We start from the raw sequence: 13073 nt of genomic DNA on the forward strand, positions 1-13073 counted from the left end.
AAAAAATATAATACGACGACATAATTAAACAACAAGCGGGTGTTAACATAAGAAGATTTATCTTAATATTAAGTAAGTAAACTGCTTAACGTGAAAAGTTTTCCTGCAATATAGGCGGCTTTCCTGTCTTTGCAGAAGCAAACAACCCTTCTTATGCTCTTGGCATCATTTTCCCTTAGGAAACCAATAGTTGTAGCTATTAAAACATAGCCCATTAGACAACTTTGCTATATTGTTGAGATAAAAATTATTTTTGCTCTCTTTAAAGTAGAGGCGCTGCTTTCATTTGTAGCTACTCCACAAATCAAGGTGGGCATTCAAGAAATATTGCTGCAGCATATTGCTCAGAAATATTTTCAAATAAGAATTCAGTGATAGACTTGTTTTTCCGAATGTTTGTACCTTTCCCTTCTTCACATTCGATTTCCTTTCTTAACACAGCTTGTTCTTTGTCAGCTTTTTTTGAAAATCTAACGATCTGTGCAAGCAGTGGCATAAAATTTCTAGCATGAATTTTTCAATTTAGATATTTGTTGCTAAAAGGCTGATTGGACCCCTTACATGTTCTACATCTGTCACAATATCTCAGTATGCCACTGACAATTTTTCAATATAAGCGTTAGTTTAGCTAGTAGTTTTCTAATAATTCATTTTTACAGAAATTTATTCAAATGTTTGAGATTACAAAATCATTAAAAGCATCATTAGCAAGTTTTATATGCCCATAGGTGGATCCATAGTCAAATGAGACTGATTTTCAAAGAAGAACATAACAACGTACATGGACGGGATCAGAGGGTGTGGTCGCAAAAATGACTTTTTGTGAATTGTGTAAACAATATGGCAATTCTGTATACGAGCATCAGGATAAAAATTTTAGCGGTTTCTTAAAATAAAAACTTTAAACATGAAATTTGCAGGGAAAGGATAATAGTGTAGGTACGTATCTTGTTTTGCAAATAAAAGAACAAACATTTCTAGAGACGTAGTATTTGAATGTTTGCTCTAAATAAGTATCGAAAATCCTAACAAAGATATTTAGATAGTGAAATTGGCAAGATAGTGCTTTAATATTGAAGTCTTGTTTGTTTAAACGCTTTAATAAATAGATAATTTAATTGGAAAAAATTGACAAGTTATTGTTATGATGGCTAAGATATTTTTCCAACTTGATCAAGTTTATGAAAATAATCAAATGAGAGAAATGCAAAGTTAGGGTCTCATTGACAAGGTTTTTCTACCCACAATCTGGCATACTGGTAATCTCACAGGGCCATGCTAACATTTGCATTGTCCCGGGCCTAGGCATAGACGGGGCTTGCCTAACAGCAAGAGTGGAAATCCGAACATTTTATTTGTAAAAACTGAGAAAAAAGAAATTTCAACAGTTCTGAAAAATCAAATGAAAGATGATAACTTTACCCACAAAAAGTTCAATAAATAAGTCGAATAAATACATTGATCATTAAATATAGAAAAATCAAAGCTTTCTGCTCAGTTTTTATATTTACGTCCCTAATCATAGAAGTACTTCCCGATTTACTTACTACCCGAGGCAGCTCAGGTTGCATCAGAAGAGTGAGAAAATTTTCAAAAATAAGTGACTTCAATTTGCAGGAGATTTCACTTTTATAAGCAATTTTACCTCTGCAACAAAATTGGATGGGTTTTTCGTCAGAACGGGACACAGTCTCTCACATGTGGCTGGGACTTAGTCTTGAAGTAGGGACTAGCCGGGACCTCTTGGCAAAATATTACTGAAATAAGCGCGGCACATCAACATTAATGCTTAAAATGTCGTGACCTTGGGTCGTGACCTTTGTGACATACACGCAGCAGTGTTCGAAGTGCTTTAGGAGAAATCCACGAAAAACAAGACCGGTTTGATCTCTGCTTCACAACTGTATCGCTCATTCGGTTACAACGAGAAATAAAGAAAACCTGTCTAAGAAAAACTTGGCTTATCTCTCGGTCTCAATATTGCACATTCTAAAGTTTGGTTTTCTTTCTATCAACATCTTTCTACTTCAACTTCTTCCAACTGATTGTTCATTCTTTTCCTTTGATTTAAGGCTATAAGCCAAGCAAAATTTGGTAGGAAACAAATATATTACCACTAATATTCGTTGAAATAATACGATCAATAAAAGTGGTTCATTTTTAAACCTAATGTCTGATATACTGGACGTAGCACCGTCCTGTTTGTTTTGGCTGTCGTCCATTATTTTGCGCTTCTCTTTTGATTTGTGTTTTTTATAAACATGTCTCATAAAACCATATATTTGAAAGTAATGCACTTTATCAAGAAATTATCTGAAACAGGATATCAGTGGACGATTTATCTCGACAGTATATTTTGCAAATGTTTATTCCAGCCATTTTTCAATTGTGTAAAAAAATAAAATTGTAAGCTTTTTCTTCATTTTTTAGAAATGTAGCATTGCAATGCTTGTCAAACTAACCATTGTTGAAATTATACTTTTGCTAGATGAACGTGCAGCATTTACCATGACGACAGCCAATGAGTTGCTTTTGCTACCGTTTTGTTGTTCAGCTGAATTGTCATGGTGCTGCTATACTGACCATCTTCTCATCAAAGTCCTTTGCAATGGCTCTATGCAATGCAATGTGCTGGTGAATGTACTGAGTTTTGTTGCTAGCGTAAGCACATGAAGTATTCCGATTTTTACAGTGTGCAAACGTAAAACGCCTGACTAGTGTCAGATGAAAAGCTTACGAATTTTTTCTAACGTTTATTCCAGCCATTTTTCAATTGTGTAAAAGCAAAAGAATTGTAAGCTTTCCTTCATTTATTTAAAAGTGTATCATATAGGTTGAAAATATGAAACTTTCATTCATGCCAAAAGAAATAAAAACATAGAACAGATCTACAGATCTAGTTCTAGAATGTAAAAGTACCTGATTGGCTGAGAAATACCAAACCTCTTATTTCTCCTGCTCGGTTTTGGCAAAACATTAAACATGGTCTAACAGCAAGCTTTCTTCGCAGCTAAAAAGAGGTTTATTTTCACCATTTTAGTTAGTGTGCTTTTGCTCACTTTCTTTAGCAATTTGAAAATAACACGAGATTGCAGAAACATAGTATGCGATATTTCCGCTACTTCGTATCATCTTTTAATTTTTCGATAACATAAACTTATTTTATTATCTTCAATAAACATTGCATTATTCTAGAAAGCAAACTGTTCTTGATATTTTGCTGAGCTCGTTCTTACAAATGGCTATTTAACCTATATTGATGACCCTGTGTCATCTCAGTATGATATCACACAAACAGGAAGATAATTTAGTAAAATTTAGCTACTTAAAATGGCTGCTCTTAAGGTCTCTACATGATTTGAATTTTCTGTAAATGTGCTTTTCATTTTCCTGAAATCTGGGTTTTGTTTCATATTTTTGACTAGAGTGCATAAAGCAAGCTCAGATTTGGTGATCACTAGATAATGTAACAATGTTAATTTGTAAGATATTAATTTCACCGTTATAGTTCACGATAATTCATATTATCTATTTTGCCTCAATAAGCATAGCCAACATTTTCATAGCAAACATCCAGAAACTATTGTATAATCTAATAGGCCCATTTTGTTAAGAAGCGATGGTTCAAGCTAAGTATTCAAGTTTCTAAATATTTTGGACAATTTCAATACTCATTGCTTCCTTATATTTTACAAAAAGTGAGGTCATATAATCAAAATTGAGTTCCTTAGAAAATATCCCGACAGAAACTGCTTGGGGAGGGATTTTTTAGTTCCAAACAATGTGACTCGTCGATGTTCCTATCAATTTTTAAAAGTTCAGTGACATTTCTGTCAAAAGATTTACCTCCGTTCAAATACTGTTTTTAGATGAGGGAAGTGTATTCTTATTCTTTGTGTCCAAATTTTGATGTGCATCAGACAATAATTTTGATAAATTTCTTAGATTTTTCCGAGTCTTCCTGGAACTTTTTAAAATTTAATTGCTTCTTAATTATTTTGATTTGAGTAATGGAGTTTTTAATTTTTCTGATTGCCCGGTACTCGTTTCTTATAAAATAAGAGAGTAAATAACCACATCACCTGTTCAAAAAGACAGATATACTAACGTGGTAAGCCTTGAATTAAATCTAACGAAATTTTGTAACATACAAAATGAGGGAAATAAAGTCGTTACTCGACAGTCAAAGTCTGTTCATTTTTTGTTTTCATGACATCCCTAACTAACGTCAATACTCGACAGTCAAAGTCTGTTCATTTTTTGTTTTCATGACATCCCTAACTAACGTCAAATTGCATCTTCATAGGTACAAATTGCTTCTAAAATATACCATAGAGGGATGAAATTGGTTCTTTATTCTTTTTTTATTTGTTCTTTATTCAATTACCGCTATTTACAAGTTGCTAATGAAATATGAAATTCGATTTTTCCTCTGCTTAGTGAAACATTAAAGACTTTTAATACTTAATCTCCTTAATTCAAAGCTTTCGTCTTTCTCAACAAGAAATTGTTCAGAATAATTATTATTAGTGGATTTTGCACAAAATAGATTCTAGATAACCCTGAAAAAGATTTGATCTAGCAGAATCTTTAGACGGTCTGAAATTTCAGGTCGACTTGAAATCCGCATGTGTGCAGAAGAGAATTTCAAATCAGGGCGAAATGAAACTCGTGGAGAAAAATAAATTGCTCTCTGGGATGCATGCTTAATGATTTTGGTGCCGTTTGACCATTGAATTGAATCTAACACTCTAAGTATCTGCACAAAACACGACTTTTTCTTCTTTAGCAAGATCGATTTTCTGATGAAGATGGCTTATTTGAGAAATAAGTTGAGGAAGCAAAACAAAAAGAAGTTGCAAAGAAGAGACTAAAACAACCAAAATCTATTTCAATACTGATATAAAATATGAATTTATTTTGCGCCATGTTTGTATTGAACTGAATTGGCAATAAATGCGGATGTGCGAAAGCCTGTTGAATTTCAAGCCGGTTGGAAAATGTTCATGTGAGCGGGAGTCAAATTAGCACGCACCATCCAATTTCAAGCTGATCTGAGTTTCAGACCGGCCTGAAATTGTTCATGTGAGGGGGGTCTTAGTAGACACAAACTTTCATAACATGATAAGCAATACATCGATTATTAATCAGATCTTGAATTCCACTATATACCTTATTTATTAGATTATTAGTGGCTCTTGTGTATAAGCCAATCTCAATAGTAAGTTTGGTAAAAAAAAGATTGACGCAAACGCTGATAAAAATGATAAATATTTTTTGCAAAATATATACCCAGTTGTGGATCAAAATAGGCCAATCAAAATAACGCAAGCACAAGACCGGTACTATGGTGTTCAATAAGTAATTTATCACGGCTATGTAAATTGAATAATTACCGTTTTGAAGACGTAACTATCAAGCAAGTGTTATTTATGCATTTTCGTGTCAATTGCTATCAAAAATATTCGATTTAATGCCATTCAAAAAATCTTTGTGACGCAATTTGAAGAGGCCGTAGCATTTCTCAGTGGCTCTTGCACATTTGGAAAAAGCATTTTTGTGACCACACCCCTAGACCCCGCATTTGTTTGTTTTTTATTTTCTTCTTTTTAAAGTAGTCAGATTCAACTCTGGACCGCTATTGAGAACGACTTTCAAATCTGAAATATTTATGACTTAAATTCTTTAGAATTTAATAATTACAAAATATGCTGCCAAGGAAACGTTTATGTTAAAAATTTAGCAGTGGCCTATTGGGTTCTTGTAGCAGATATAGACTAAGTAAGCGCTTTAGCAACCAATATCTAATTTGAAGACTTAAAGCTAGAAAAAAGATATAAGTTGACAATGTGTGATGATATCTATACCATTTTACAGTTTTACTATTGCACAGTATGATGTTCAATAAGTAACTTAACACGTTTATGTTTATTCCAAAGGTGCATTCAAGTCTCTGCATTTGAAGTGTACTATAATCATTTTGTTGGAAAAGATAATGTAACAACAGCTGCAATAACAATAAGATGAATCATTAAAAATAAACCAAATTTAGCTTAAAGTGAAAGTGCAGAATTCACATGAATTTTCTTTTAATATGCAACAACATGAAAAGATCTAGTGCAAAGTGCCCAAAAGCTTTTCATGATTGCTTAGCTCTGAAGCTATATACAATATGATACGAGGAAATACTGCAATAGGTCAAAATCTCTATTCCAATGGACCCATACATTGAAACCTTTGCCACATGAAACAAAGAGATCACTGCGCCTCAAATTTTCTGGAATGGTCAGATTTTTTCGGCAAGAATTTATGAGAAATGATCAAAATCTAACTTTCGAACAAAAAATATTTACTTCTGGCACATCTGTAGCCATAATTACTTTACCTCTATTAATTTAAAGAGCTTCCCTTGCTATGTGGAGTGGCTACAGGTGAAAAAAGGTTCTCTTTTTCAAAGAGAGCAAACATTAATTTTATCTCTACAATAGAGCTACAATAGAGGTTGTGTTAAGAGCTATTTCTAATGGCTAATTGAGGCCAAAAGCATAGGAAGGGATCCTTTGCTTCTGCAAAGAAAAGAAAGCAGCCTATAGCTGAGCAACTACTTTCAAGAATTGGAATTTGACGAAATGCAGGGCAATTTAAACAGTTTACTCATTTAATCGCAAGATATTTTTTTATAAGGTTAACACAATCCACTCGTTTGTTTTGATATTTAGTAAAAATTGTTTACGGTGGCGTAATTATGAGGTACTTATGTCGACACGGGAGCCCCAATTATATTTGTTTGGCTAGGTCCTCAAAATTCTCAATGCAGCCCTGATTAAAGTAATCACAAAAAATTGAATCAAGGGTAGTATATTCCAATCCAATGTTGAGTGGTGCTGCTGGCATTGGCAGTGCACCTAAATGCTGAGTTTATGCCATAATAGAATCCAAAATTATCTTCAGTTAAAACGGATCCTTCTCTTGCTTGCAAAAAATTGGTATTTTCTTGAGAGTCAATGTGAAGATGGGCATTTTCAGGTTGCCAAAAGTTGACCAATTGATCTTTAGCGATGTGCCCTCTAATGTTTACCAACTCAACAAGTTTAGGCGATGCATTTACGTAACAGCAAAGAGGATCAAATGCAGAGAGTTTGAATCTGGCATAATCTCGATAATCAATACCAAAAATATCGAAACTGCATGTTGCTCTCCAGTGGGTTGATGTTGACTTGATTTTCTCCATCCTTGTCTTGCTGAGTCTAGAAAGGTGTATAACAGAAAATTAAAAAGTTTGATGATTGTTTCAGCTGCGCTAAAATACGGTAGAGACACCCTCTCTTACTTTTGTTAGAACTATAGAAAAAATGGATTTGAAAGTTGCTGAAAATTCAGATCACACAAATCCATATCTTAATATACATTTATCACTTTTTCAAAGAAATATCTTTATTGGTGGTTGAGCTGTCGAAAGTTGCTTGATCATTGCATAACATATCTTCGAAATCTCCTCTATTAGAATGTCTGAAGAAAAGTTTGTTTCACGAATTCACTCATAAAAAGAATATCGATCAAAATACTTGGTACTCCCTTTACATAGTCAGACGAAGCTCTTTAAAATTTTTGAGGATGTAATATAGGTAATTACATGAACTTCTAAAAAGAACACTTAGTGCCTCCCCTCAGTCGTAGTCTAAAGGATGAAAAAGTATTCCCTTGCACAACACTTTCATTGAAATTTAAAGCATGCAACTGTAAGAAGACCTAACCTGTAATTGTCCCAGTTTGGAGAATCTTCCAAGTACGGAAAATCAATTGTGAATGGCCAGTCTTTGAACAGATGATTTTTACCCAAAGAGAACGATTCGATCAGGGTCCATACAGAGTTTGGCTCTGATGTGAAATCGCAGTAAACGTTGAATTCGCCCCCGTCATCATCTGATATTCTGTATATCCCATTAATCATTGCAGAGTCGTATCGCCAATCAAGACAGGAATATTTTCCTTTTAGTAGAAATTCAAGAAGAAAATAAAATCATTAGCGAATTGTATAGAATGCATTAAAATCTCAAAATGCAAGGAAAACCGATTTTTTTTGAATGGCTTCGCACTTCAATGTATTTAAAGCGAATTGTAGCGAATCACCTTTTCTTAATAAGCAGAACATGGATTATTGTTTTACAATTTCAATTATCAAATTAAAAACATTGATATATAAACAGCCAATTATAAATTAAAATCTTTAAAACCAGGGATAAACTTTATACTCTTGAAAATCCTGAAAAATTCCATAGGAGAATTCTAGGCAACTAAGAAAGCCCTAGAGTCCACAATTTTTATTATTGAAAAACCCTATCACTTTGCTATTAATAAATATTAAAACCAAACTGGGTTATATGCTTCTTAAGTAATATCAATCCTTATATTATGTTTCAGAAGAGGTTAACTAAAACTTTACTGTATGAAAATTGAAAATACTTTTTCTTTTCCATATTATCAGCTTTCTCCGGTCTTGAGTTATATCTCCTTCCTTATTGTGTGTTTCATACTTGTTTGTTGTCATATCCTTCACCACAAAATTGCACGGACTACTTTTACTACATTGATGAAACGATTTATGAAACATGCTGGTCAGTTCCATATATGGGTTGTGAATAACTTCGAACATTGCTGAGCCTCGATTATCCTCCCCGTGGATTACTTGGCTCAAAGTAAGCACAAGTAGACAACGTGTCAGGAAAACATATTTTCTTGTTGGCATTTTCTGCAAAGTAAACGAGATATTTATATGAAGCAAAAACTCTTAATATTTGTATCACTTTGGTGACTTATTATTGGAACTTCTACAAAACGTGATATCTTCCTAGATCAAAATTCAATGTGCTTTTTATCAATAACCTGAACCTTGATTTGATTTCCAAAGTTGTATTCATAGACGGTTCTTTCTGGACTGAAAGTGTTCTTCGTGAAATCTTTCCTTTCATGAATGAGAAAGGTTCATTATCTTTCTTTATCCTAATGGTATTTCGAAGATGTTAGATGTGAAGCAATTCATTCAGATGTGACAGTCCACATAGCTTTCATTCCTTACACCCTTTAACTAGCTACATCTGATTATTCACGGATACACTTCAGTAACATACCGATTAAATAAATGCCTTTATGCCAGACTTTTTCATATGTTCGTCGGTAGGAATTCTTGCACGGACATTTGATCGTTTTTAACAGAGCTGCCAATTCTATTGAATGTACTATGTCCGGATTCAATTCAATGGCCATGAGATATCCAATTATTTAGCTATCTGATAGGCCCGTCCCAAACGTCAAACTTCCTCTATGCCGAACTATTTCTTTGGTGCCACTCCCGTTGCAAACGTCGATCTTCATTGTTCCGCTCGCCGGGCTTAAGTTTATGGATTTCAGATTTGATTGCGGACATTTAATATGGCCCGAAAACATGCGTTTTACATTTGTGAGGAGATTGCTGATGGAATCCAGAAAGAATTGAAGATTGGCAGAGGCAAGATTGAAGATTATAGTGAAGCAAAGAAGAAGGAGAGTTTTAGTGGTGCTACTTGTTGTCTTGCTCTCGACAGCAGCCCAATAATGGAGGCAAAGAGGACATGCGGAAGACTTCAACGCAACCAGTACTGGTTGAATATCGTCTGGAAAATGATACTTTGTGGCAAGAGAGGAAACAAAACAGAACTTCTCATATGCAGACGCCATCTTGGCTTTATTGATTCCAGGTTGATTCACGCCGAAATTCAGTTATAGGCATGATTTGCCACAAAAGTGATTTCTGGGATATAAAATAAATTATGCATTGAGTTCGGTACATGAAAAGCCCAGTTGCGCTTTGCTTGCGTAGCTCGTCAAGTTCTGCCAAGCGCAAATTTTTCTGCCGCCTCTAATTAAATTAGCCGTGCCTATCTGATTTAAACGTCGCACTTCGCATTCACTTAAAGACTCTTGAGCAACCGTCATGCTTAGCGGGTGTTGTATTTCATATATTCATACTTAATTCATAATTCATATATTTCATATTTCTATATCATGTTGTCTTGAGAAATTGACTATGTTTTGTATTTTCATGCAGTACTTTTATAGACCGGTTCTTTAAATTAAAGTCGCAAAGCTTGCCAGTTGCGCAAGAGCCTTTAATTCTCGATTTAAGTTCGGCAGGTGAGAAAGTCGAAAGACGAATGCGTAACTTAATGTTTATCATCACTTCTGTTTATCATTGACTAACGGAACATTGAGCAAGGGAACAAACAAAACTTTTGAACACAAATTTTCCGCTTTTCATTGGTCGTTGCATTTGATCAAAAGAGACTAGCAGGCGTGGATGAAAGGTTTCAGAAAACCGATCAAATCCTCAGAGCTATGTTGCTTCTGTGAATCTTAAATTTTTATCTAAAATTTCAATTACGACTATTGCTGTATTTCTTCCTGTCCCACAACAGTTCACCTGTTTACATACTGAATTGAACCTCAACACAACTGCTTAATTACGTAAGCACAGCTCTCCCTTGTTGCAAATATTCCGAAAAAGTTTTCAGCTTACTAATTCATCTTTTATCCCAACGTATCCGAATAACTTGAACTGACAGTTTTGAGTCTGCCATCTTTGCTCCAATGTTGAACCCGATGGCGCCATATCTCAAAAGTGTGGACGCTTTGATACAAAATGATACAAATGGATTACGGATGCAAATGAGATTCTGAGGTTTTGCATTGAGGGACTAGATTTTCTTTCTCGGAAAAATTCATGAAAATTTGAATTGAAGTTTCAAGTAGAGGATCAAAGGCCACGCTGAACGGAGAAATATTTTTGACATTTTAGGTAAAGGGAGGACAAATTAATCACAGATAACTAACCCCGTAATTTTTCACTACCAGTGCAACTTTTAGCAATATTATGTACCATTGACACATTTGGCCGTGATGGAGTGAAGCACCAAGAAGCCCGTCAAAATCTTGGCTAAATCCAAGCCTGTGATTAGTTATATGAAAGTCTTTCCATTCCTGTTTACGAATCTGTTTGTTCAGCGCAATATTTTATGGTATTACGCTTGTGTTCATTGTGAATACAATAATACTTGAAGCAGCAATAAACAAAATGAAATATAATGTTCTATTGTTATAAATACTCGAGCTATTCACATAATTAAAGTCAGTGGGTAAGAAATTTTTGAGCCTGATGTTAAACTGTAAAAGGAATGCATTTCAATGCATATAGAGATTATGAGGAATTAAAGTAAAATTCGGAGATGTTGACTTACCAGCAACTCTCTTCAATGCGAAAACAAGACGTAGATTTTTCCTGATTTAGAAATGAGTATCACTGGCCCGGCGTCGTCAACTTGGTCTGAGGTACTGAGCACTGGAGCTTTATAATTGGATGTTTGTTTTTCAATCTTTTTTAATTTGATGATTGAAATCATAAAAAAATAATCCATGTTCTGCTTATTATGAAAAGGTGATTCGTTAAAATTCGCTTCAAATAGGAAGCTGAAAGTGCGAAGCCAATCAAAAAAATTCGGTTTTTCTTGCACCTTGAGATTTTAAATGCATTCCATACAATTCACTAATTTATTATTTTCTTGAATTTCTAATCGAATCGTTCTCTTTGGGTGAAAATGATCTGTTCACAGACAAACCATTCAAATTGATTTTCCGCGCTTGGAAGATTCTTACAAAATTAATTACAGTTTAAGTCTTCTTACTGTTGTATGTTTTAAATTTTTATGAAACTGTTGGGCAAGAAAACACGTTTTGTACATTTTAGACGTCAACGAAGGGGAGGCGCTAAGGGCCTTTTTAGAAGTTTTTGTAATTACTCATATTACATTTTTAAACTTATATTAAAAAATCTGAAAGAGCCTCGTCTGACTTTGTTAAGGTACTACTGCTGAATGAAAAGCAACAATGAAAGTGCTTTTGGCGTTTATAAACAATCGTTAAATTTTTTTCCTAAAGACAATAATTTCAAAAACATGATTGATGAATTTGTTTATATAATATATAAAAATATGAATTTATTTGATTAGTTATTTTAGAAACTTTCAATTCCAATTTTTTCTAAGTTCCAAAAAGAGTAAGAGCGGGTGTTTCTACGGTATCTTTAGCACTACTGAAAAAACCCCCGGAAACAATCGATATTTTTCTTAATTCGTAGTTATACATCTTTTTAGACTCAGCAAGACAAGGATCGAGAAAATCATGTCAAGATCAACCCACTGGAGAGCAACATGCAGTTTCGATATTTTTGGTATTGATTATCGAGATTACATCAGATTCAAACTTTCTGCATTTGATCCTCTTTGCTGTCATATAAATGCATCTCCTAAACATGTAAAACTTGTAATCGTTAGAGGGTACAGCGTTACGGAGCAAATAGTTGATTTTTGGCAAAATGAGGGAGAACATCTTCACATTGATTCGACTTTGGGTGTACACTTTCAGCATGCAAGGCACGGATCTATATGTGGCGAGGATAATTTTGGACTCTATTTATTCAGAAACGAAGCATTTAGGTGCACTGCCAATGCCAGCAGCACCATTCAACATTGGATTGGAATTAACTAACCTTGATTCAATTTTTCGTAATTATTGTAATCAGGGTTGCATTGAGAATTTCGAGGATCTGGCCAAAAAATATAAAACGACGACATAATTAAACAACAAGCGGGTGTTAACATAAGAAGATTTATCTTAATATTAAGTAAGTAAACTGCTTAACGTGAAAAGTTTTCCTGCAATATAGGCGGCTTTCCTGTCTTTGCAGAAGCAAACAACCCTTCTTATGCTCTTGGCATCATTTTCCCTTAGGAAACCAATAGTTGTAGCTATTTAAACATAGCCCATTAGACATCTTTGCTATATTGTTGAGATAAAAATTATTTTTGCTCTCTTTAAAGTAGAGGCGCTGCTTTCATTTGTAGCTACTCCACAAATCAAGGTGGGCATTCAAGAAATATTGCTGCAGCATATTGCTGAGAAATATTTTCAAATAAGAATTAAGATAGACTTGTTTTTCCGAATGTTTGTACCTTTCCCTTCTTCACATTTGATTTCCTTTCTTA

The 13073-nt window shown here is 34.1% G+C and overlaps 1 protein-coding gene across 1 annotated transcript; it reads right to left on the reverse strand.

Moving 5' to 3' along the window:
* Positions 1-5235: 5235 nt before the first annotated feature.
* Positions 5236-11374, reverse strand: LOC148958136 (uncharacterized). The gene is made up of 4 exons (XM_089113402.1): positions 11271-11374; positions 8464-8749; positions 7755-7989; positions 5236-7247 (listed from the first exon to the last, which is right to left on the reverse strand). The coding sequence occupies exons 2-4, from the start codon at positions 8744-8746 to the stop codon at positions 6848-6850; spliced, it is 918 nt and encodes a 305-aa protein (XP_088969528.1). The 5' UTR covers positions 8747-8749; positions 11271-11374; the 3' UTR covers positions 5236-6847.
* Between the last annotated feature and the right edge of the window lie 1699 nt (positions 11375-13073).

Source organism: Rhopilema esculentum, chromosome 17 (assembly GCF_057945365.1).
Source record: "Rhopilema esculentum isolate cy_ngs chromosome 17, ASM5794536v1, whole genome shotgun sequence".
In the NCBI taxonomy this organism is placed as follows: domain Eukaryota; kingdom Metazoa; phylum Cnidaria; class Scyphozoa; order Rhizostomeae; family Rhizostomatidae; genus Rhopilema; species Rhopilema esculentum.